The sequence below is a fragment of the Alosa sapidissima genome, chromosome 5 (assembly GCF_018492685.1).
Source record: "Alosa sapidissima isolate fAloSap1 chromosome 5, fAloSap1.pri, whole genome shotgun sequence".
NCBI classification, from domain to species: Eukaryota; Metazoa; Chordata; class Actinopteri; order Clupeiformes; family Clupeidae; genus Alosa; species Alosa sapidissima.
The window spans coordinates 13,527,875-13,551,778 of record NC_055961.1 but is presented as its reverse complement, the minus strand read 5'-3'; the positions used below and the strand labels follow the sequence as shown (position 1 = coordinate 13,551,778).

At 43.9% G+C, this 23,904-nt stretch overlaps 1 protein-coding gene across 1 annotated transcript in view; it reads left to right on the top strand.

Moving 5' to 3' along the window:
- Positions 1–23,630, top strand: part of kctd16b (potassium channel tetramerization domain containing 16b) — a 65,540-nt gene extending 41,910 nt beyond the window's left edge. Inside the window, exon 2 of the mRNA XM_042093214.1 lies at positions 17,891–23,630. Coding sequence (XP_041949148.1) covers positions 17,891–18,438 — 548 coding nt within the window. The 3' untranslated portion in view covers positions 18,439–23,630. The remainder of the gene's footprint in view (positions 1–17,890) is intronic.
- Positions 23,631–23,904: the final 274 nt, after the last annotated feature.

Here is a 23,904-nt window from a genome sequence, read left to right as displayed (position 1 = left end):
GTTTCCACTCCCATTTTGTATCTAATTAGTGTGTCCTTCAAATCTGTTTGGGAGGCCTGATTTCAGTAGCTGATTACAAACATTGTGTGTGCGTGTGTGTGTAGATGTGTTTGCAAATGTGTGTTTGTAATTAGCAAGCCGTATCAGCCAGTCCATCAATACCAGAGCGCTTGTGTCCTCATTTATTCGCAAACAGAGAGCGCCAACTGAGTGGCAGGCTGGGCCGTCCCTCATCCCCAGGCAAACCTGTAAGCCCTCCATCTCCCTTTGTGTAGCGTGGGAGACCCACATAGGGCCGAGGCTCAGTCATTCTAATCACGGTGCCGCACATACTCCCGACAACATTGTTTAAAGTTGTACAATTTATTCCATAAAGGTTGACTCTGCCAAGCCAGGAGTGATTAACAGGGTCGTGACAGTAAGCCCTGCTTAAAGACACCCTAATGCCGGATAATTGTGTGCTTTACATACTAATGGATTTCGCTCAGAGAAGTTTCGGGGGAAGCGGGGGGTTTGGGATTTATTTTAGCCGAGCACCTCTGAGAGCTTTTGTAGCTCCACTTTTAATTGGTTTGATTAAAAATGGATGTTTTCGAGGAATGCATATCTATTTGGAAGACTAACATTAAAAGGCTGCTTTTGTTACATTGATCCTCAAACTTAATCCTGTTAACGGGAGTGAATAACACGGCTCTGCACCTATGCCTTTCCTCCTCCCTTGCTAGGCTAATAAACGCTTCATCATCTCCTCCAAATTAAACCATTTTTTTTGTTTGTCATTCTGTATGGCTTTGCAGTATGGTGCACTTCATGGAAGTGATGAGGGGCCAGTCTTCAATTACATTTCTAAATGAGACGAATCAGCGTCTGTGACATTAAGACAAACATTTTCGCTCTGGCATTGCTCTCTGGTTGATTGGTGCACTATGGGTTTCTCATTATCTGTGTGTTGTTTTCCATCTTGCCAGTGAGATCACTTGATGAATGCTGAATTGTGCGAAAGCAAACAAACACAGTTTCGAAGACTAATTACCGATGTTCTCCCGGCAGCTCTCGGAGTGTGTCTCGCGTCATCTCTGAGGAACTGACACCGGTGCTGCTGGGGCGCTGACGCGAGATGAGCGAATCGCTCAGTTCTGCATGTCAACAACTTTCAGGAAAGAGAGAAAAGGAAAGGTGACAGGCATACAGGGAAAGGGGGAAGGAGAAACGAGTGTAAAGCAAGGAAAGATTCATAGGAACTCAGAGGGAGAGAGAGCGAAGAAAGGATAGAGGGAGAGACAGGATGAAGGAAAAACTAGACAAAGACAGAGAGGAGAGAGTTAGAAACTGAGAACAAAGGACGAAACAGATAGAGGGTGAAGCAGCGGAGAGAGAGAGAGAGAGAGAGAGAGAGAGAGAGAGAGAGTGAGAGAGAACATGCGTCAGTGCTGCACATTAGAGAAATCTAGAATTAGACACGGGAATGTCTGTTGGGTAAATTATTAACGATCCCTGTTTCATTTGGCTAAATGTGCGCCGACTGTTCCCTCGCTCCCCTGATGGCCTCCCCACTCACCGCCTCTGTCAGAGTCCATTAGAACCTGCAATGGGCACAGGTCACCTCTCCCAATCAGAGGCAAATGGAGCGTTCACTGGTGCCAGACTAAATAGCACATTCCAACCTGTTTGGCTTTTCATCAGTCAGTCAGTGGCAAGCAAGAGGGGAGGTAGCGAGTGTGTGTGGGGGGGGGAAGAAAAAAAGTGGCTTCTACCTTTGTCGAAAAGTCTGATAAACACAACAAATTAGCAAACAAATAAAAAGGGCCCATAATTTTACACTGTCCTGCCTGGGCACGGAGTGATGGATGTACACTTCTGCTGGTCTGGTCAATAGGTGGCAGAGAGCCAGCTTTCTGCCCAGATCTGTGCCAGACGTGAGCCAGGTCTGTCCCAGAATCATCTGTTCTCTGGGGAGCACCTGTCACACCATTTAGCATTTGCCTCCTTCAATTTCACTGTCCCGTCACTCGGATAATGACATTGACCATTTGCCAATTACACGATTAAAGATTTAATGCTGGTGGGCAGCTCTGGCACGCGCCATCCTCAAGAGTGCCTCTTTGACAGAAAGCAGGGCTTGGCGGCGACCCAGAATGCATAGCTGCATGGCTGACACACCTGGTTGGCTTGCGGAGATGTTTGAAGGCTCCTCATTCCTTGCAACCCTCTTAAAGACTTATTTTTACTTGGGTGAGGGCTGGGGTAGAAACACATCATCCTCATATAACATACTTGAGGATTTTTTTGGGATATGGCGTCGGCCTGACACCATCCGTCTCTGGACGAGTGCCACATGTGGCATTTATGATATGCCCGCATCTGTCTGCCGCACTAAAGATATAAAGTGGGATCTGATGGGTCTTTGCAGGGCCTCTTGTTTTCACAAATGGGAGGACATAAAACAACACGAGCTCTAGTCATGCCTCGATAAATTCGCCACGCTGACAGCCGCGGAGCCGCGGAGCCCCGATGCCGAATAAATTTGCTCCGACTGAGTTGGCTCTGACTTTGCACGGTGGAATTTACCGGAATTTAATGCCTCGTATTTTTGATACACTGAGCCACAGATTGGTTGGCCAGAGACCAACTTAGCATATCACAAACAGAAACCTTACACACAGGTACACACACACACACACACACACACACACACACACAATACTACGGTTTGGCAGTTGAAGAAAGAAGCAGCACTTTCTGCTGCTGTCTGAAAACTCAATTAGCTAAATTTACAAATTGATATTGTCATGAGCAAAGGGGAAAAAACTCTTCAAAACCTTATAAATTAGCATTTATTTGCTGCTAATGCCTGATGAATGCTTTGTAATTCTTTTTGAACACTGATATAAACCTATGCCTAAATGTAAATCTTAGTTGTTTTTCAAGAGGTTTCTGGTGTATTTTTCAGTTCCCTCTACTGAAGAATGTAATGGAACTTTTTGTCACGGTATTGTAATATACAGCATGTCATACTCATAAGGGTTCCAAACATGATGCTTTATAACATTTGTTAAGCCAGTCATGAAATTAAGAAGGATAATTAGGCCTAGCATGTCAGGCATTAACATCCCTAGTATCTAGTATGCACTGCAGTGAAAAGAAAACGGTGATATTAGCCAAATGTGGTGTAAAATATTTCACTGTGCATTATTAACGAAGTTGTATGGTCTGGCACGTGAGTTCGGTAGAGAAAGTTGACATGGTACAAGAGAAAGCAGAAGAGTCAGACCAAGTGAACGACAAGGGAGTAAATTCAGTCTACGGAGAAATGGTTGCAGAGGTACATAAGAGGAGGAGAGGAGGAGAGAAGGAGGGAGAAAGAGAGACATTTCACAGCGGGGACACATAATGAGAGCTTGGCTGGCGATGAGAAGAATGGGAGAGAGGCACTGTGAAGAGATAAATGGTATACAGTATTTCCTTTGCTCAGCTAGTGGAACATGGCGCAAATGACCCCAAGGTCACGGGGTCGACTCCTCAGGGAAAACAAGCCCTGCGCCGTCGCTTTGTCACTTTGGATGAAGCCTTCTGCAGAATGTAAATGCAGCGTGGGCACAGCCATTCCGCGGCCCATTGCTCTGCCAAAGAGCAACTACAGCGGTGATGGAGTGGTAACGTGTCAGATCCCCAGTACTGATCAGCTCGAGTGGGAGATAGAGAGATCAAGTGCACATGCATGGGGCCAATATTTTCAGTAGCTGGAGCTTATTGGTTTCTGATTTGTAAAAACATACCTTTCTGTAGCTTATTGTAAAATAATGCAACATATTTCAGTAATGAATATATCCATTCCTAAGCATGGATTCTTTGTTGTTATCTGTCAGGCTGCAGGGGGATGTGTGAAGGACTGAAGCTTGATGAGTGGAACTGAGAAGCATGCCCTCATGAAAGCAATCAAATAATTATTTGTTGAAAGCAGGAGACCACCATGCTAAAACTAATCAGCTACCTGTGAATAGAGTGAATATTAACATTTAGTTGATAGAATAGCAGCATTTGAGCATTTTCTATTAAATGTATGTCATTATGTTGGCAAAATTAGTTTAAAAAATGTAAAGGTTTTACTACACAAGACTTTTACTTATGTCTAATATGTATAGGTTGCTCTTTCTCTGATACTGTAAATGTGAGGACTCTCCTACTGTTTTCCTACAAACACTGCTGCACTCATAGCCCACCTGATATAAAGATAGCAGCAGTGGCACCACGGCTTGTGGCTGTCGTGGGGTATACATTATCCCAGGGAAAAATCAATGCGTTTGGCTCAACACCCCAAGTTAATAAACACAGAAGAGAGCGTTCAGGGACAATTAAAAACAGTGTGTCTGGCACCCAATTCCATCCCCCAAAGTCATAGCGAGGACAAACAGTCCTCAGCTTCACCACCAAGCCCAAGGAAACCTCTTCATCTTCAGTCCATTCTGCGTCTGCTGCCAACACCCAGTTCTTTCTCTTCTGCAAAGAAAGAACGAAACACACACACAAACACACAACATACATCATAAGTTATGCAAATGAATGCAGACGCTTCTCATAAAGACAGCATTGATGGAGCCAAAAGCTTGCAAAGTGCACCTCGTCTTTGCTCTCAGCAGACGGGCCCGACGGATACACCAGCAAACGCACTGCTTAATTACAACTTCATTAGCATCTTACTCGCGCCGGTTGACGCACTCACCCGACTCACAAGTCTCCACATCCCGCAGAAAACTCCCGAACTGCCGTCTGCCACCCCCACACCCCACCGCCACCCAACCACCCACCCTGACCAACCAACCAGCTAATCAACCACCAGCCTGCTGTACCCCCCAGTCCACCCCATCCTGGCCCCCCTTTGTTCCACTTCTAATGAGTCCCAGGGGAAGCGTCTCACATTGATTTAAATATATCTGTTTCTTGGCTCTTCGTTGAAAGTCGAGGCCGCCACTCAGGGAAATGTGGGGAGACAAGCTTCAGCTTCCGTGCTTCACCATCTTTACTGTCATAGACACAGGGGGTGGGGGTTTCTGTCAGTAAGATGCTGGAGGTGGACATTTTCTTTTATGACGCCTCTCTTATATTTAATGCTACATCGTATAAAACACAAACGTAAGTCCAAAGTGCATATTCATCCGTGAAGGGTGCTCCAAAGCTGTTTTCATAGCTGGCCTGCAGTAAGTTGCTTGCTGCGATCGGAATCCCAATGCACTACTGTGAGCAGAGCACTTTTTGCATTTACATTGTTATGTCTTTAGGTGTTTTCAAAAAGTGGGGTATTAGAGCACAGTATTCCTTTGGAATAAACAAAGGGCTTTCAGTGAATTACTATATTGGGGTAATGATAAAATTCTATATGGTCTTATCACTGGCTTACAGCAGCCAATCACAATGGCTGTACATGGTGGGTTAGGTTTGGTTGGGTTGTTTATATTCCTTTAAAAGTGTAAACAAAGCACATGCTTCGTCCCAAGAACACAAAAACAAAGAAGAACGAAAACAGCCACTTGTAAGGCATACATATTCATACTATGAGCAAAATCATTTCATAAACACTTTCATCTCTCTCTGTCTCTCTCTTGCTCACACACACACTCACTCACTATCTCTCTCTCTCTCTCTCTTGTAGATACATTTTCCTTTAGCCTGACTCCGCCTGTCTACGTACTTCCGCTCATTTACATTTCCCTACAGTACTCTGTCTGGAATAGCTCTCGTTTACTTCGGCAACTAAAGTTGCAAGCCTATCGTTATCGTTGTGTCCCCCGTGGTTAACATACGTCATTACCAAACGTTGATTTCAAACTTCAGACAAGCGTCCACCAACCTGGAAATAAACGTTTGCCAATAGATCTAGGCCAAGTCAGAGAGTCTGGTATCCAGGCTAATTTTTCTTAGGAATTTTAGGGAAATAAATATTTTAGATAGGTGATCTGATAAAATATGGAATGTTTTGGTAAGCTTGTGTTTGTTTTATCTCTCGCTCTCTCTCTGTCTGTGTGTGTGTGTGTGTGTGTGTGTGTGTGTGTGTCTTCCCCTGTGGCTTTCTTCGCACACTCGTTCCAGGGGACAAATCCATCAGTGGGCAGTAATGTTGTCCTCTCTGCGCCGTGATTGATGCGGTGAGATGGGCTCTAGAATGGCTTGCTCCTTCATATACCCTCTGTGATAACAATCTCGCAGCACAGATCTGACAATGCTGGGGAGGGGCAGAGACAAGGGGAGGAGATTCAGTCCTCAAGCAACGTATCGATCTGCTAGAGTGCCAGGCACAGGCCCCCCCACTTCTTTTTTAATATTACCTTCTATTCACCGTTTATATAAAGATTTCTTCATTTATGCTTTCTTGTTTCACCCTGGTGGATCAATGTGGAACACATTTTAGAAGCAAGGTAGTTGGGTGTGTGGGGGAGGGGGGGGGGGCAAGAACTCAATTCTGTTCCAGCAGAACCAGAGCCACATCCCTTATCAGTCTTCTTCATCTATCACCGAGGGGATAAAGTCAATGCAGCATCAACACTTTCTTCCTGTGGCGTCTCAGAGAGAGAGAGAGAGAGAATTCGGAGGACAGAGGGAGAGAGAAAAACAAAGCAGGCTTTGCAGCAGGGGGTACATTTAGAACAGACAGCATACAGCACTTTAGCAATAATGAACCATTTTACCATTTACTGTTTCTTTTTCAACTTTTGTTCCGAAGAACTTAATGCAACATATGGAACAGAAATGGCCAGCCAAAGAGCCGGCAAATTATGTAAAACAAAAGATGGGTGTGTAGAATTGTTTTTGTTTTCACGTCTGTGGTATCTGAAGAATGGCCAAATCTTGCGTACCAGGTGAGGTATAATAGCAGCCTTTGTGTTCTGTTCCTCTCTGTGTTTCCTTTGATAGTTAGGACCGGAGAGACGTTACGAATCTGGAGAAATACGTTTCAGAGGCTTTTCTGGAGTTTCAGCAACAACATTTCCAAATTAAAAAATGTAAAAAAGACTTGAATTTCTACTTTGAAGTATTTCATGCTAGCTCACTAACTACCCACCGCAGCACCTCGCAGCAAGACAGCGTAACCTACATTTTTGGCCCATGTAGCCTCTGAAACATGCTCAGCAGGAAAACTCAATATGTCATAAGAACTTATTTTCAGTCCTCCAACTTCTGGGTTTGCTCTTCTGTTTTTGCTGTAGGATGTTTATCCTCTGCTGTGTTCTGCGGCACAGTCTTTCTGCCAGCCTCTTCCCATCTAGGCATCTCTAGCTGAGACCCCAACAAAAACACAGTTAACACAACCAAACATCTGTGCTCTTCCTCTTCTCTAACTGTGTTGTTATGTATATCCTTATACCGGTAATCATATTCCTAAAGCCAAATAAAAATCAAGTTGAAAGCAAATTGCCGGAAAATATGTTGCCCCCTTCAAAGTCAAAGACACACTGACGTTTACTGAAGTGCACCTCTATCATTTCTATTTCTCCTTCTCTCCATCTTCTTCTCTGACTGATCTGTTGTCTGTTCCTTGAGTGAGTAACCCTGTCCATGGTGTCCTTGTTCTTTCCTGTTCTGTATGGAGTTTAGGCTGTTCTGGGCATTCTAGGTATTCTTAAGTCTGTGGTTATTTCTGAGGATATTCCCTATATGTTTGATTTGGGCTCCCTCAAGCCATAAAGAATTGCACAGGTTGATTAAGGGTCTTTGAAGCTGTGTTGTTTTCTAGGCACTATGTCAACCGCACTGGTGTACTATATTAGTAGTATTTTTTTTAATTTATTATTCATGACACTTTCAGGAGACCATACTTACCTCTATATATTTAACTATTTCACTGCCTGAGATTGTGAGGAGTAACTGAGTCATGAGGCAATTGATCCCAAAGAGGATGATTCAGATGGCACTGAATGTAATCACCAAGCGTGTGCGATTCTCTAATGACCTCTTACAAGACTGGCAGTTTCTGCTTTGGAAATGGATTCTATTGGACCTGCAGAATAGCCCTCTTACCAGCTGTCTACTTGAAAATAGAGGTTGTTGAAAAAAGTGTTGGTTTTGACCTGTAAAAATCAGAGGGTCCAGGGTGCATGGCCAGAGAGGAGCTGTCTTGTATTGACCCGTATTGACTAAAAGAATGGACCTCTTTTGGATCACCATTGATTAAGCGGAGACTGAAAGGGGTTTTTAGGTTTCATCATGCCTCGTTTGGCTGGTTGTTCCGGTGGGGGCCTGTCTTTCTGTTGCTGTGAACACCAGCTACCATCTAAAACTAAAACAATACAAATTTAATGAACTATTTAAGCCAAGGATAGCTCTCCCTAAATCTCACAAGGCAGTCTGGAAAGTCACTTGGCAGAAAGTGCCAGACAAACCCCTGGTGAGATTAAGTGTCATCGCTTCCAAAGTTGAAAAAGGCACAGGCACAGTCATACATACACCCTCATGTTTCGCCTCTCTACCAAGCCTTTGCAACACACACACACATACACACATGATGTCTTCAGGTTGCTGACCAAAGGCCCAAACCAACAGCTTTGGCATATTCTATTCCCCCAGGCAACCAGCTTGTACACTTGCATAACTACGGGTCACTTTGTGACAGATTTGCGTCCCCATCTATAAATGACAGATTAGAATAGAGAAACACCTTCTCATTTTAAAATAGACTCACATCACCCCTATCCAGACAGGACATTTAATGAAGACATACAGGAGCCATCAGTGCAATTCATCCTCATCCACCATTACATTTCAGTTCCCTGTCTTGTGAACAGGAGTCATTTATTAGTAATTACGGCTGGCCTCCCTGTGTTTTAATTCACCTCGCCAGGGGAACCGATTAAGTAGAAAAAGACACTCATGGCCTCAGAAGCGTTACTCAAAGTTGAGACATTTATTTATAGTCATGTGTTTAATATGTGCCACAGCATGCTCGATTTAGCGAAGCTAATACGAATTTATTCATTTTCTTTTGTTTCCCGTTGGGTGCTTTTGGTCTCTGGATATAGAGAGATTGGGTCAGAGGCCTGACTTGCATAAGTTGGATTGCAGTTTGTGTTCTCTTTTAACTTGGCTGTTTCGATTTGGAGTGGCTGTTAAATGAATAAATTGTCAGAGTGATGGCTCTGAATCCATAAGTGTGGCTCTCTGCCGTAGCGGGGCCACCGGTTTGCTGTGAGGAATCGCTATCTGAATGTACTGAATCCTCTTCGCATATGGTGTTTTTTTTTTTTTCTTTCATTAATTTTCCAAGAGGTGAATTGCGGCCAAAACTAAAGAGCAGTTTCATATCCCAGCAACCCACGGGAGCCGAGCCACAGCTGGGCTTGATGTGATATGCTCAGTGGGGTGGGGAGGGTGTGTGTGTGTGTGTGGGGGGCGGGGCGTGAGATTTGATTGTTGCCGTGGCAGAGGTCGAACGGCTGGAGTCAGGGGTGTGAGGGGGGTGGGTGAAGGAGGAGGAGGGAGGGCAACACAGTACAGGATGATGCAGCAGAAATAAGAAATGCAAAACAACATGGCTGCCCCACTCCTCTGTCAACAGGACGCCCTAAAGATGAGTACATGACACGCTGGCCACCAGTCAGCACATTTGGGACTATTAATTACTGTTGTGTCAATACTTCATTTGGAGCTCTGGCTATGCCACTTGTCAAGCCTGAGAATGCCCACATATTTCCTCCAAGCTTCAGACAGGCAAACACAATCTATGGGTTAAGCAAGATGACTGCATTTGAGTGTGTGGTATTTTTATGTACTCTGTTCCACACAATCTATGGGTTAAGCAAGATGACTGCATTTTGAGTGTGTGGTATTTTTATGTACTCTGTTCCACACAATCTATGGGTTAAGCAAGATGACTGCATTTTGAGTGTGTGGTATTTGTATGTACTCTGTTCCATTAAATATTTGACAAGTGCACTTTGAAGGTAGGAAGGAACTGTGAACTAATAACATTCAACAAGGAAATGTAAATGGTCCCTCTACAGACTTCACTACACTACAGTTAGCACACAGCTTGAAAAATGCAGGCAGTGAAAGCCGTACAGTTCCCTCAAAGAGGGCACAGATGGTGAGGAGAATGTAACAACAGGCCTGTCATTAAACACCACCAACGTGAATGCTAATATTCTCGCACACCGAACTGCCAATTTATTCAAATTCAGCTTTTAAATATTAATTTTCCTGCAGGAACATTTCACCATGAACATCTCTTTCCGGTTGGCGTCTTTATTGCATCATATTCTTTTTTTCTATCACGGAAAGTAGAAAGCTTTTACCAGGAACATTTATTTTTACTCAGCTATTTCTTAGCTAATGCTGGAAATGAATATCCATTTAAGTGTCTTTCTAGTCATTGTCAGTTGATTTAAAGCAACACCAAAGAGTTTTTTGTACCTTAAAAAAATGTTTCCAAAATTGTTTTCCGTGGTTTATCAACTCATAACAGGGTGAACGGCACTTCAGCATTCGCACTGCAGCCCTCTATCGGCTATAACCGCACTATGTACGTGCCAGATCGGGTAGCGGGTTTGTAGTTCGATGGAATGAGACATAAGAAACTACACATTTGACTTGCATCTGATGTCGCAATACATCGTACTTTTATAAGTAATGCAAAATATTCTACCTTGTCTGTGGACATCGTTATTTGCAAAGCCGGTGCTGGATAAACAAATAGTGTGCGTGCGACAGAAGAAAAATATTTGGTGTTGCTTTAACTCTTTCAACTGTGCCCTGGGTACAGGGCATGGTGTGTGTGTGTGTGTGTGTGTGTGTGTGTGTGTTTTTCTGTGTGTGTGTGTGTGTGTGTGTGTGTGTGTGTGTGTGTGTGTGTGTGTTTTTCTGTGTGTGTGTGTGTGTGTGTGTGTGTGTGCGTGTGTGTATGTGTGTGTGTGTGTGTGTGTGTGTGTGTGTGTGTGCGTGTGTGTGTGTGTGTGTGTGCGTGTGTGTGTGTGTGTGTGTGCGTGTGTGTGTGTGTGTGTGTGTGTTTTTCTGTGTGTGTGTGTGTGTGTTTTTTTCTGTGTGTGTGTGTGTGTGTGTGTGTGTGCGTGTGTGCGTGTGTGTGTGTTTCTGTGTGTGTGTGTGTGTGTGTGTGTGCGTGTGTGTGTGTTTCTGTGTGTGTGTGTGTGTGTGTGTGTGTGTGTTTTTCTGTGTGTGTGTGTGTGTGTTTTTCTGTGTGTGTGTGTGTGCGTGTGTGCGTGTGTGTGTGTGTTTCTGTGTGTGTGTGTGTGTGTGTGTGTGTGTGTGTGTGTGTGTGTGTGTGTGTGTGTGTGTGTGTTTCTGTGTGTGTGTGTGTTTCTGTGTGTGTGTGTGTGTGTGTGTGTGTGTGTGTGTGTGCGTGTGTGTGTGTGTGTGTGTGTGTGTGTGCCAATGTTTGTTACGACTCCTTGTGTTAGTGTAGGCCAGACCAAGGCACCTACAGAATAAGACAGATGACAACGAGGAGACAATGAGGAGAGCTTATTTGCTTTTGCTGCGCGTGCCTTGTCCATCTTGGCCAAGCAGCCTCGTCGCGTCCTGGCGCCGCATGACAGAAATCAATCTCGAGGGTGATTGACCGCAAAGGCCCCCACAGCCCCCGTGGAGGGCAGGTGATATATTGATAAGGTTGGAGTGGACAGGAGACGGATGGGTGGGGGGAGGCGGGGGTGACCGACGAATGACATGGACAGAGGGCAGAGTACGATGACAGAGGAGGGGTCTGAGAAGTGTGTGTGTGTGTGTGTGTGTGTGTGTGTGTGTGTGTGTGTGTGTGTGTGAGGTTGAGAAGAGTGGCATCGGCCAAGGGAGCAGACAGAAGGACAGCATCTGTCAGCAAGGCCAGAGCACTCAGTCTCTGACACATTTGAGGGATGAAGATGGGCGTGTGTGTGTAGGTGAGTGTGTGCTTCTGGTTGTATATTGCTAGGTGAGTGCGAGTGTGTGTCTGGGTGTTGTTTGTATGTTTGTGAGTGTGTGTGTGTGTGTTTTCAGAAAAAAAGGAGAGATCACAGTGAACGCACGTAGAGACCGACCCCCATGGAGGTGACAGGCAGGGGGCTGAGCATGACATTATCTCCCCAGCATGGCAACCAGACTGACAGGACTCAGACAGGGCCATCAGCAAGCAAACACACACACACACGTACACACACACACACACACACACACACAGCAAAGAACACGCTTGCAGGGGAAACAAGAAAAAGGAGGAGACTGAGAGAACACTGGGTACATCAAATGAGCATCCCAAGTATGTTCTCCTCTAGCTAAACCAACACAGACAGCCGCCTCCGCTAGATGTATCAGCACTAGGTAGCACACACACACACACGTTTGCATGCAGCGACACACAAGCACCCACACAAGACCCCCCCCCCCCCACACACACACACACACACACTCACACAGACAAGCACACACACACACATTTGCATACACAGACACACACAGACACACACACGCACACACACACACACACACACACACACACACACATACTGTAAGCACCCACACGAACACACAGAACACACACACATACACACACACACACACACACACACACACACACACACACACACTAGACTCTGCATACTGAGGAGGTATACAGAGGATTATTTCACTGGCATTTGGAAAAAAGGATGGCTGTATCATCTAAAAGCAAACACAGAGAGCCTCAGTCAAATGCCAGCAGTGGCAATGTTGCAGCGAATGACTCCCCGAGCCCTCCTCATGGATTTGGTCTGGGCCCTGAACAAACTGTGCTGATTCTGCTGATCAGATTCTGCCTGGCGCCTGGGTGCCCTCTAACAGGTGTGTTTGAGGAGGGTTACAGGGAGAGGCCCTGAGGATTCCAGATGGCCACAGCAGTCAGTCTCAGGGTTCTTTTCAAATCTCGTTGTCAATCCTCCCTGAGATGAGCATATTCTTTTCCTTTCCTTCAATCCTTCCTTGCTTCCTTCCTTTCCTCTAATTATAACAATTAAAACATGAAGGACATGAGGAAGGAATACAACAACAATGGAGAAGTCAAGGACAGACATGCATGAGAAATGGGATGCTTGCTGTGCTGCTGTCTTGCAGTGTTTGCTATTTAGTTTGGTTGCTATCTTGCAGTGCATGCTGTTCAGCTGTCTTCAGCCACTCCCCCCACCCAAACCCTCTGTCTAAATCCTTTTCAAGCACACCTGGGCCTCTTCTCATGTCTCTTATTTGTCAATATTCTCTTCTTAGGTGTTAATTGGTAACAATTAGATGTTAATTATTAATTAACACCTAACTGTAGATCCTATCCACCACAGAGTTCAGCCGACCCCTCAGCCTCCCCCTCTCCCTCCGAGGCACACACACAGTCAGTTCCGTAAATAGAGACAACCTGCCCTGAAGTAGCAGGTAGTGGTAAAGTAGATTGTGAACAATCATGGTTATAACATGCATTGTGAAGGGTTGTGAAAACAAGCTATTAGTTTTAGCCGGCTATTATTATTAGTCAAGGCCGCGGCTGAAGCGCCCTTGAGCAAGGCACCTAACCCCTCACTGCTCCCCGAGCGCCGCCCTTTGAAGCAGGCAGCTCACTGCGCCGGGATTAGTGTGTGCTTCACCTCACTGTGTGTTCACTGTGTGCTGTTTGTGTTTCACTAATTCACCGATTGGGTTAAATGCAGAGACCAAATTTCCCTCACGGGATCAAAAAAGTATATATACTTATACTTATACTTATACTTATACTTATATTAGTATTTTCCCCCCTTTCCCCCCTGTCAAATGCAGAAAAAGTGGTTGAGTTTGGTTGATGCCATACCATAGGACACTTAGATTGGCTAATGCATGAGTTAGGATTGGATTTGCCTGTTGGCAGATCATTGACTCTCATTATAAAGGATGTCTGTCAAATTGTCTCAGAATATTCTCATTGTATTGGGCCAGAGGGAGTGAGAGGGTCATTTCCACGTTTAGTTTAGGCCATCACAACTCTGCCAAATCGCTTGCAGATTACTGAGTGAACACACACACATACACATACACACACACACACAAATACACACACACACACACACACACACATCAATCAGCCCATCGTAAAACCTGTAAAAGTCATGATTACCTGACCAAGGAATCAGAAATTTGTATGTCCATTGGTAAGATTCACAGTGTCTTGCCTTACACAAACAAATACACACACACACACATACACACACATAAACATTGCATAAGCCTAACATTTACACATACCTGGCAGGCACACTCACACCACGCCAAGACACACACACATAATCACTCAAAGAGAAGCTCTAGCCTGCGAGCAGTTAGCGCTAACTATGCACTGATAACCACGGAGATCTGGGATGTACAGCCTCCATCTGCACAATGCCACCACCACCCTCTGGGAGAGGCCATGTAATTATCAATGCCACAGATCCTGGTGTAAGTGGATCCATCATGGCTGTTATTGCCTACATCCCACAGCCAGGCACCTGGGACCAAAGGAAAGGGGGGAGAGAAAAAACGAGCTCATTTCCTAATGGGAAATGCAACACCAACATGTGGAACAGTGATATGGCTGTCATAAGTCAACACTAGCAGACACATATATTCTTACACCTGTTCTTTCTGTGTGTGTGTGTGTGTGTGTGTGTGTGTGTGTGTGTGTGTGTGTGTGTGTGTGTGTGTGTGTAAAGAAGAGGGGCTTCCCTAGAGCTCTAATAGCAAATGAAACAAAACTGGCAATGTGTCATACAGTCAGCAACGGTGGTGTCCTGTGCTGTAGAAATTCCACCAAGACAACAGTGAACAACAAGGTCTCCCTCCATAACTGTGAAGCCAGGCAATAATATTTCTCCCCTTTGTTCTCCTCACACGTCCCTTTAGTGTCTGCGACAGCTGGCTCCACAAGCCATGTTTGGAAAACATGGCCGTACAGCAGCGGCGGGTTTGTCCTGTTCTCTTAGGAAAGCGCAATGCCATCATTTCTTATTTCCAGAGCAGAAATCAACAAGACAGGCCATTTAACCTCACTAGGGGAGAGAACATGCCTGAGAACGTTTTTTTTTCTTTTCTGTACCTCACGGTGAAGTTCCCTGCACCATGGGGGTGTTTGTCAGGCCAGCTCCAGGTGCCTTTTTCCTGTTAATTCCGTTTAGACAGGAAAATTGGCTACTAGCGGATTTAGCTCGTGTCGAGTCAGGGCCTATTTTTCAAAACACCAATTATAGAGCGGCGGCTCATCGATCAAAGGGTCCCTTTTGAGAGTGAGTGACACAAATTAATTCAGGAGACTTCTGTGGCGTGTTCCAAAAGCATCTGTCGCCAGTTCCTCTCACAGGAACACCTCTATGGAGATGTTAGAACCACTTTTTGGCGATTAGTATAAGGAACCTGAGATGAGCAGATTCTCTCATTTTCGTCCTACTTACTTATCATTTAGACAAATACTAGGCTGCTAGAACGAATCATTCGCTCTCCTTACTCTGAGGCGCGTCAGTCATTAGTTTCTGAGTGTCCTCATTGATTTGCCAGACATTGTTTGTCGACGATCCTCACTACCATCTGGCGGTGCTGTTCAAGGCCAGTTTAGCAATCTATCCAGCCGCCCCTGGCTTGTCTCTGCATGCGCAACGAACAGTTGTCAAAAAAGCAGAGACGAGAGAAGGTGTAAGTGAGACTGAGGAAAGCCTACTGAGGAATGAAGGAGCCTGTCTGAAAGCTCATAGCAGCATTTCAAAGGATTCTTGGCTTTAGCACTCCTACCCCTGAATGGGTGAACAATTCAACAGTATCCTCATTTAATTATGGATGGCTGTTTGATAAAAAAATGAATACATTTTGGACTACAGCGGAAGTGATGAGGTGTCTGTTTTTCCATTTAGCTTTCTCTGGCTCCAATTTATAGCGCAGACAGCTGCACGTACAAAAGATCCACGATCTGATTAACGATTTGTGATTTATATCTGAAATCTGTCAAAATAATGAAAAATAAACAGACATAGAGTACCATATAAACAAAAGATAAGTCACTTAAAGAAAGAAAGGAATAAGTAAATAAAACTTGATTAGATTGGATTAATCAAATGGAATACAAGTTGTATGCTTCAATGAAGACTGAACACAAGTATCTCAGGGCCCATTCATTGACAAACAATGGGCAACAAGTCTGTGTGCATGAACTGAAGTTATTGTGTGGGGCGTGCGTGGGAGCATTGCTCTGACTCACCGGTAGGACCTTGCTCGTGGTATTTTGCCAAATTATTAAAATACCTTTAGTTTGTGTGCTGTGGACTTCCTCATGGCTTGTTGCTCTGCTCGTTGGCAGTTGCCCATCAATGAAATTAGGGCCCTCGGTGTTGTTTCCTCTAGCTTCAATGCGCCACTGGTAATGAACCCTGACTCTCAGTTGAGTCTCTCTGACTACATTTGAGCTTACAGCATTTCATTTCCTGGCTCTTAATCTGGCCTAGGTAACCATCCATGAGACCTAGTAAACGGAGTGGTAAACAAGGAGCGTAAAGAGCAGGGAAACGCCGCTAATGGAGAATGTCTCCCCTGAGTGGCATAATAACTTCCCGTTTTAAAGGGGATCGGATGCTAGGGCTGAACCAAGCCCTTTTAATCAATAGCTAGAGAGAAAGAGCGCCCCTTTACTGTTAGCAATATGAAAACAACAGCCGATGAGGAGGTATGAACGGGACAAGTATGGCTAATAACACATAATGAATTATTGATCATGGGGCTGGTAGAGTTGTATTCTGCGCATGAATGAAGAATTGGAGACTGGCTGTGTTTTGCTCTGCTGTTTTCAGACTGTTGTTTCATAAGTTAATCAATTTCTCCCTCATTTTAGCCTTTGCTGTGTGTGTTATTGAGTTAAGACTTGAGGCTTGTTCTATTCTGAGGTAGACAGACCTTCCTCTGGGGTTAAAGAATGAGACAAGGCATTAAGCTTATGCTCCATTAAATGTGAAGTCGCCTTCCTCTCTGCCTGGTCAGAAGTTGTGTTGGTCTTTTCCAACCCATTTGCAGCTTAAGCCAGTGGAGTCGCTAGCAGTCAAGCTCATCGAGTGCCTTACCAACAGGTCTTAGCCAAATGCATAGTAAGAACCTTGCAATTACCCACAAACACATGTAATTAGTGCTAAGTGCCTCTGACTGGGACTAATAGGCAGAGAGAAAGAAGGAGAGTTGCTCTGCAAGCAAAATCTGACATACACAAAGACATTTGCATAATTACATGCAAATGAACAAAAGTAAGACAATTATCAACTGCCAAGGGTCAGAGGAGAGTAGAGGTGGCCAGACGAGGACTTTGGAGTTTGTTTTACACAAAATATAAGGTTTCCATAACATAAATTAATAGGAGCATTTAATTCCCTCCAGAGTATATGTATGCATATACCTCTATTTCTTTAGTGTAGTATCCACAGTTATTTTGCTGATATGTGTGTAATTCATTTTAATGTGCCTTTAATTGTGATATTATCTTCTATTGTCTATTGGCTTCATGACGGCTAATACAGGGATGAAAGGACATGTTTAGGGGGCATGCTGACAACATCTTCAGCTGTTTCATACACTGCAACACCTGTGTTTGCCAAAGCTCTATTGAGCCTCATTATTTTATACTTTATTTCTCATTTCTCTCTCTCTCTCTCTCTCTCTCTGTAACAAGCACACTGACACAACTGTACACACACTGTACACTCTTACAGCCACATTCACTCCCTTTCATCTCTCTCTCTCTCTCTCTTTCTCTCTCTCTTTCTCTTCTGTGCTCCTTTCCTCTCATCTGCATCTCTGTCTTTCTCCTTCAGTCTCAGTCTCTCTTTAATCTCTGCCCCTCTTTCCTCCACCCACCCACATCCTGTACACTTCTCTAATCTCTCTCTCTCTCTCTCTCTCTCTCTCTCTCTTCCAGGTGGTCTGTCCCGGTGGTCCTCCCCTCTGTGCGACTGCTGCTGCAAGAACCACAAGGGCGATGGTGAGGGCGAGAGTGGCACCTCCTGCAACGAGCTCTCCACCTCCAGCTCCGAGAGCCAGTCGGAGGCCAGCTCGCCGCAGGGCACCGTCATCTGCGGGCCCGTGAGCCGGGGCGGAGTTGGGGCCGGTGGAGGTGGAGGCCCACCACCCAAGCACCAGGGGCCGCTATCGCAGCACCACCACCACCCCCACGTGCACCCGCACCACCACGTCCAGACGCTGGACCGGCCGCTGAAGAAGGGCCCCGTGGTCATGCTCCAGCAGTCCGAGCCACGGCGCAAGAGCGACCTGATGCGCACGTTGACGGCCAGCGCGCGGGACACCTCCACCACCAGCAAGAAGCGGGCCTCCAAGGAGGCCAAGATGACCATCGAGGAGGAGCTGGAGAAGTGCATCGACGACTTCCGCAAGATCAAGATCCCCGAACGCTTCCCAGAGCGGAAGTACAATTGGCAGGCCGACCTGCTACGCAAATACCGCCTCTGAAGGGGGAGTCGCGGAGGAAGCGGGTGGTGGTAGGGAGAGATTAAAGAAGAAATGAAAATTTAAGAAAAAATTAACGAATACTCAAACTCGTGAGCACTTAAACTGAACTGTATGTACCGTATGTATGTGTGTATGTATGTATGTATGTACAGTATGTACGTACGTATGTTGGGTAAACATTACTACTGCCTCAGAATGTCTTTGTCCCAGTTTGCGGTCAGGGGAAGGTTGTTGGGGTAAAACAAAACAAAACAAAAAACTCTTCTCGTTCTCGCTGATAAACACAGGCATCCTTTCATCGTGAGCAGGCTCCGCCATGGGGAGGAGGAGACAGGCATTTGTTGTTGTTTTTTTAGCTTCATAGCATCTGAATTTTTGTTTTTCTGTTGTTGCAGTTGTTGATGTTGCAATGGCACTCATGAACCCAAATGTGTGTGTGTGTGTGTGTCTGTGTTGGTGTGTATGAGAGAGATGGAAAGGGCGAGGCCATTGGAAGACTGTGTTACGCACATACACACACTGCATACACACAGCAATTCTGACCCCATCATGTTTGTGGCTGCGTTCGGGGTGGCATCGAGGTCGGAGATAAACGTGCATCAGAGTGATAAATAATTCATGCCTTCCCCTCCCCGCTCCTTCTAAAAATACCCCCAGCCTCGGCCCAGCCGCCTGAGCACAGACGCTTGGATTTCAACACTACCACAAGCACAGGAGACTCTTTTTTTCCCTCTCTTTCCATTTTGCAGGCTCCGTTGGCCGGCCACAGCTAAGGGGTGTGTCGACGTTAGTGCAAGAGTCCCCAAGGCATTTGGCTTCATTGTGGAGAGGGGCTTACATAACAGGTTGAAATGCAATACCTGTACTCTGTTATATTGATTGGAAAAATTGATATTCTGAAGGGAAATGCATGGGTGGGTTTAGCTTGAAGAGGGAAAAGGTTAAATATGACACAAGGCTTTGGTTTAGAGTAGCAACTTATCCAGGAATCATACTTATCCAGGAATCATGTTTACTACTGCTGGAAAGGGTACCTGCTGCCTTGTGACTTTACTCTGAGATTTGTATGCACATGCACGCACGCACACACACACACACACACACATTCAAACATTGACACCCACACAAATACAAGCATACTCACCTGTATACCAACACACACACACACATAGAGTCACACACAGTTACCAGTACCTGCTACTTCACCTGTGTTTTAAACACCACACAACTCAAGCACACACAGACACACAGATGCACACACACACTTCATCCAGCGCACTGCCAATATTGAGCAATGAAGGACACAGCGTGACATGTGGCTCCACCCAGCCCCGGCTTGCCTCTCGGAGGTCAGTGGATATCGACGCTAGGAGTCCTCTGGGTATCGACCAGGCTAATTCACAAAGCCAATGACATCCCAGTTGACGTTGATGAAGGCTGATAGATATTGGTGATCAGACTCCCTAATGAGAGCGTAATACCTCATGAGGGGCTGGTTCGGTTTGGTTCTACTCGCTGGTTTGTATTTCAATGGGAAAGATTGTCGTTCACACAGTGTTGTTCACATACTTATTGCTTACTTACTCATACCCCCTTCCTCTGAACAGTGGGCCCCCCACAGATGAGATGATGTTGTTGTAATTGACACAAACACATCAAACAAACAAACAAACAGACAGACAAAAAATGTCCAACTCCTTAAGAGGGCAAAATGTAAAAAAAAAAGCCACTAATGACAGCGTAAATCCAAATTAGGCTATACCAGCTGTAGCCACTTGGGCAAATATTTGCCAAGATCATGACCCCTGCCCCCACCCCCCAACACACACACACACCCCAAAAAAGAGATTACAAGTCCCAAATAATATGAGTTTGCATGCTCTAATAACTTTAATGATAACAACTTTTAATCTATTAACTTTAATGCAGTTACATTGTCAAACATCAGTTGCCTGCTCCGCTCTGATTAATGACTGTTAATATTCAAAGGCAAACATGGGGCTGTGGTCTGGATAGGAATTCATGATGAAAATGCCTACATGCTTCAACATGTTTTTAATATATGCAGAAACTATGCTATCTCGCAGCTCACAGTCTCTTAAAGTGGAAAGTCCCTCATCTTACTTAAATATTCCTTGCTTTCTCTCTTACATCAACTGTATGAATGTACATGTGGCAATGGGGAAATTATTCACTTTTGTTTGTGATTTGTTTTGTTCTTTCAAGAAAAACAGTATATAGAAACCAGGAAAAGCCTATACAATTGAATTTCTATGATAGTTTTATCCACAGCTTATAGTCTTTGATTCGTTCTCTGACACTTTCAGTTTGCCAGACTTTATCAGATTTACTCATAAAAAAAATATAGTAAATATATAAAGAAAGACTCCATAGATTATGAATTATATAAAAGTGATCTTTGTACATTAAATATTTTATTTTTGAATCAAAAGATTATCTTTACATATGGTAATCCTTACTGCATGTGCAATCACTAAAAAGTAATTATGGGAGGCGCTTAGAGGAACGCTGGAGCAATGTGCTCCTTCCTGCTTTGTTTACTTTGTTTACTACCCTTAGTTATTATCCTCTCAACACAAGCCTTACATTAAAGCCCAAGCAAGGCCAGACAGTTTCAATATCAGCACTCGCCATGGGTGACTCTATTAAACCCGCTGACATTGTCCCGTTGACATTTGTGCCGTGAATTTCAAACACGTTCCAAGCCCTAATGTAGTTCTAATGTTAAACAGCAACAGCAGGTATAGAGCAAAACCTTTTGATAAAAGTAGTCCCTAATTAAACGTGGTAAGAGAATGTTTAATTTGGCAGTAGAAGACCCCTTGCTGTAAAGCTTTGACTTCAGATGCCACCACCTAGGTGACAAATGGCTTCCCTCATTTAAATGGAAGCAGTGGTAGAGAGTGGACCATGGTTTATTACACAAGTAACTAAATACAATTTGTCAGAAGAAAGTTAGTGTGACACAGAAGAGTGCCCTTGCAATATATGAGATTAATGAGCAGGTCCAGATTCTACACACATCTACAACAATAAATACTGCAGCAGTGAAGCCTGAAGATGTTACTGATGTTTTCAGGTCATTGCAGCGCATTCTTTACTAGGCATTTGTTTTGTGCTAATTCATTAATATCGTTCCATGCAAAAACAGTTGTTGTGATCATGATATGCTGGTCATAATTCTTATAGTTTATAATTTTCTTGACAACTCAGATGAAGTTGAGCCCAAAATGTGACTGTTACCTTGCCAGCTCAGAATCAACATCTCGTGTTTCTAACATCAAAGACTGTACAAACACTAGTTCATTCCAGGTGTTTGTTCAAAGCCATTGTGAGATAGTTTGCGATGCATGGAACATCACAGGTCGCTGTCATTTCTGCTGATAAATGGCTGTGCAGGATCTTAGCTGGGTTTTTGTGGCTGGCGACTGCTGGGGACAGATCATCATAATATCTGACTTCTGGGCCACTGCACAAACATGCGGAAATCTCTATTATTTTCCTCAAACAAACACAGACAGATGAGGTCCAGAAAGGGTCAGTGTGATTTAAATTCTGAATTTAATGGAAAAAAAGGTGGTGGAAGCACTACACATAATAGGTAAAATTGCCAGACATGGACTGCTTGACCGTCCTTCTGCTTTGTTTCAAGGCATGTTATTTACGGGGTTGATTCAAGGCGTGAATCTACGTTATAACAGTTCTGTCATCCTGCTAACCTATATATCATAAAATATTGCTCCAACAGGACCTGCTATATGATGGATCTTACTACTAGCTGTTTACTGTCCTTTTGGGCTGATCATTAATTGCAAAGAAACAGGACAAGTTTAGGACTTTCATTCAGGTGAAAAAATAACTATGTGCTAATAGACATGTAATAATGCATGACTGGCAGTAATAAGATGTAAGATATATTATACATCAATATCAAAACTAGCAGATTACAATCACTCAGTGCTCTTCATTTCCCTCAGGAGGTATTACTTAACATGGCCAGTTAATTTATTCATAAGACTCAAAGCTGAATGTATCATATACATACTGGAATTAGCTACAACACAAAGTTTCTCTGGTAATAGTGGCAAGTACTGATGAAAAGCAACAATCACCTAGTGGGAGTGTTCAGACCTTAGCGTCAGCATTGTACTCCACCACTTGTTTTTGTCGAACATCGTAATCTAGTTTTCTAAAATGTTGAGTTATTTATATGTATATTGATATTTTTATTTATTTCTCTGGGGTTTATTTTTTCATGTTTGAAGATCAAAAGCATCTGAGCTGGACAGGGCATTTGTATTTTTGCACTATAAAGAGAATATAGTATAGAAGCAAAGTATCTTACAATGTAAATAACACCACCACATCCACACCCTGTTCGGCCCTGCTCTCTAGAGAGAGGCCATGTGTATAATTTGGCCTAGGGTTCAATTGGATTGTGTCCTGGGTCAGGTTTCTGTGTACTGGGAAATGAACATTCAAATGAAGAACCTTTTCAGCACGACGCATATTCTGCAACACAACATTAACGTGGTTCTGAATGGAATACATAGGGTTCTCTGTTTAAATGTCAGCTAATTCCAAATGTTCTCCCCTCCACCCCCTTTCCACTTAGAAAAAGTGTTTTTTTTTTCTTTTGCAGGCTTGCTCAGCCAACTTTATTTAATGGGATGTTTTTTTTTCTACCTTGCGATAGAGTTCTTGATGTAAATGAATGCCAGTTGTGTAATTTCATTTCCTTTTCCCATGTGCCCTTTCAAGTGTGTGAACCACAGCGAAGTCAAGCACATGGGAGTGATGCAGCCACAGAGGAAAAAAAATAGGTCAGCACAAATAAAACAAAAAGGATGTTGTTTGGTGTCGTTTTGGTTTTAAAAAAAAATGGTGCAGAACTTTGTGCGCATGTTGGTATACAAAATATTGCAGATACATTTGTTTTTTGTGACGATGTTAAAATACCTACCAAAAAGGAAAAAAAAAATACTTGCAGAAAAAAAAAAGACAAGCACAAACAGTCAAACAGTGGATAGTGTCTGCTACTGTTTCTCCACAGTGACTAGCATTCTAAAGAAAAGACAGTACCACCTCATCAGAAACATCTTTAGATACAAACATAGAGATTTTCAAAATGTTACACTGAGTTACATTCAATAAAATTCTCTACAAATAAACCCAGTCTCTTACCCGTCTTCTCCTTGGCCTTCGTCTGTTTTTCTGATTGCAGGATGTCACACAGGGGAGGGGAGGATTATAGGTTCTCCTGGTCTTTTTTTGTGATCAACATAACACACATGACATAAATAACATAACACATACATGAAGTGAAATATAAAAGCATACACAACATTGTAAATCAACAGAGGAATCTAAAAGATAAAAAATACAAAATGATAAAAATAATCAATGACTTTTACAGAAAGAGAAAGAAAAAGAAACCCTACATAG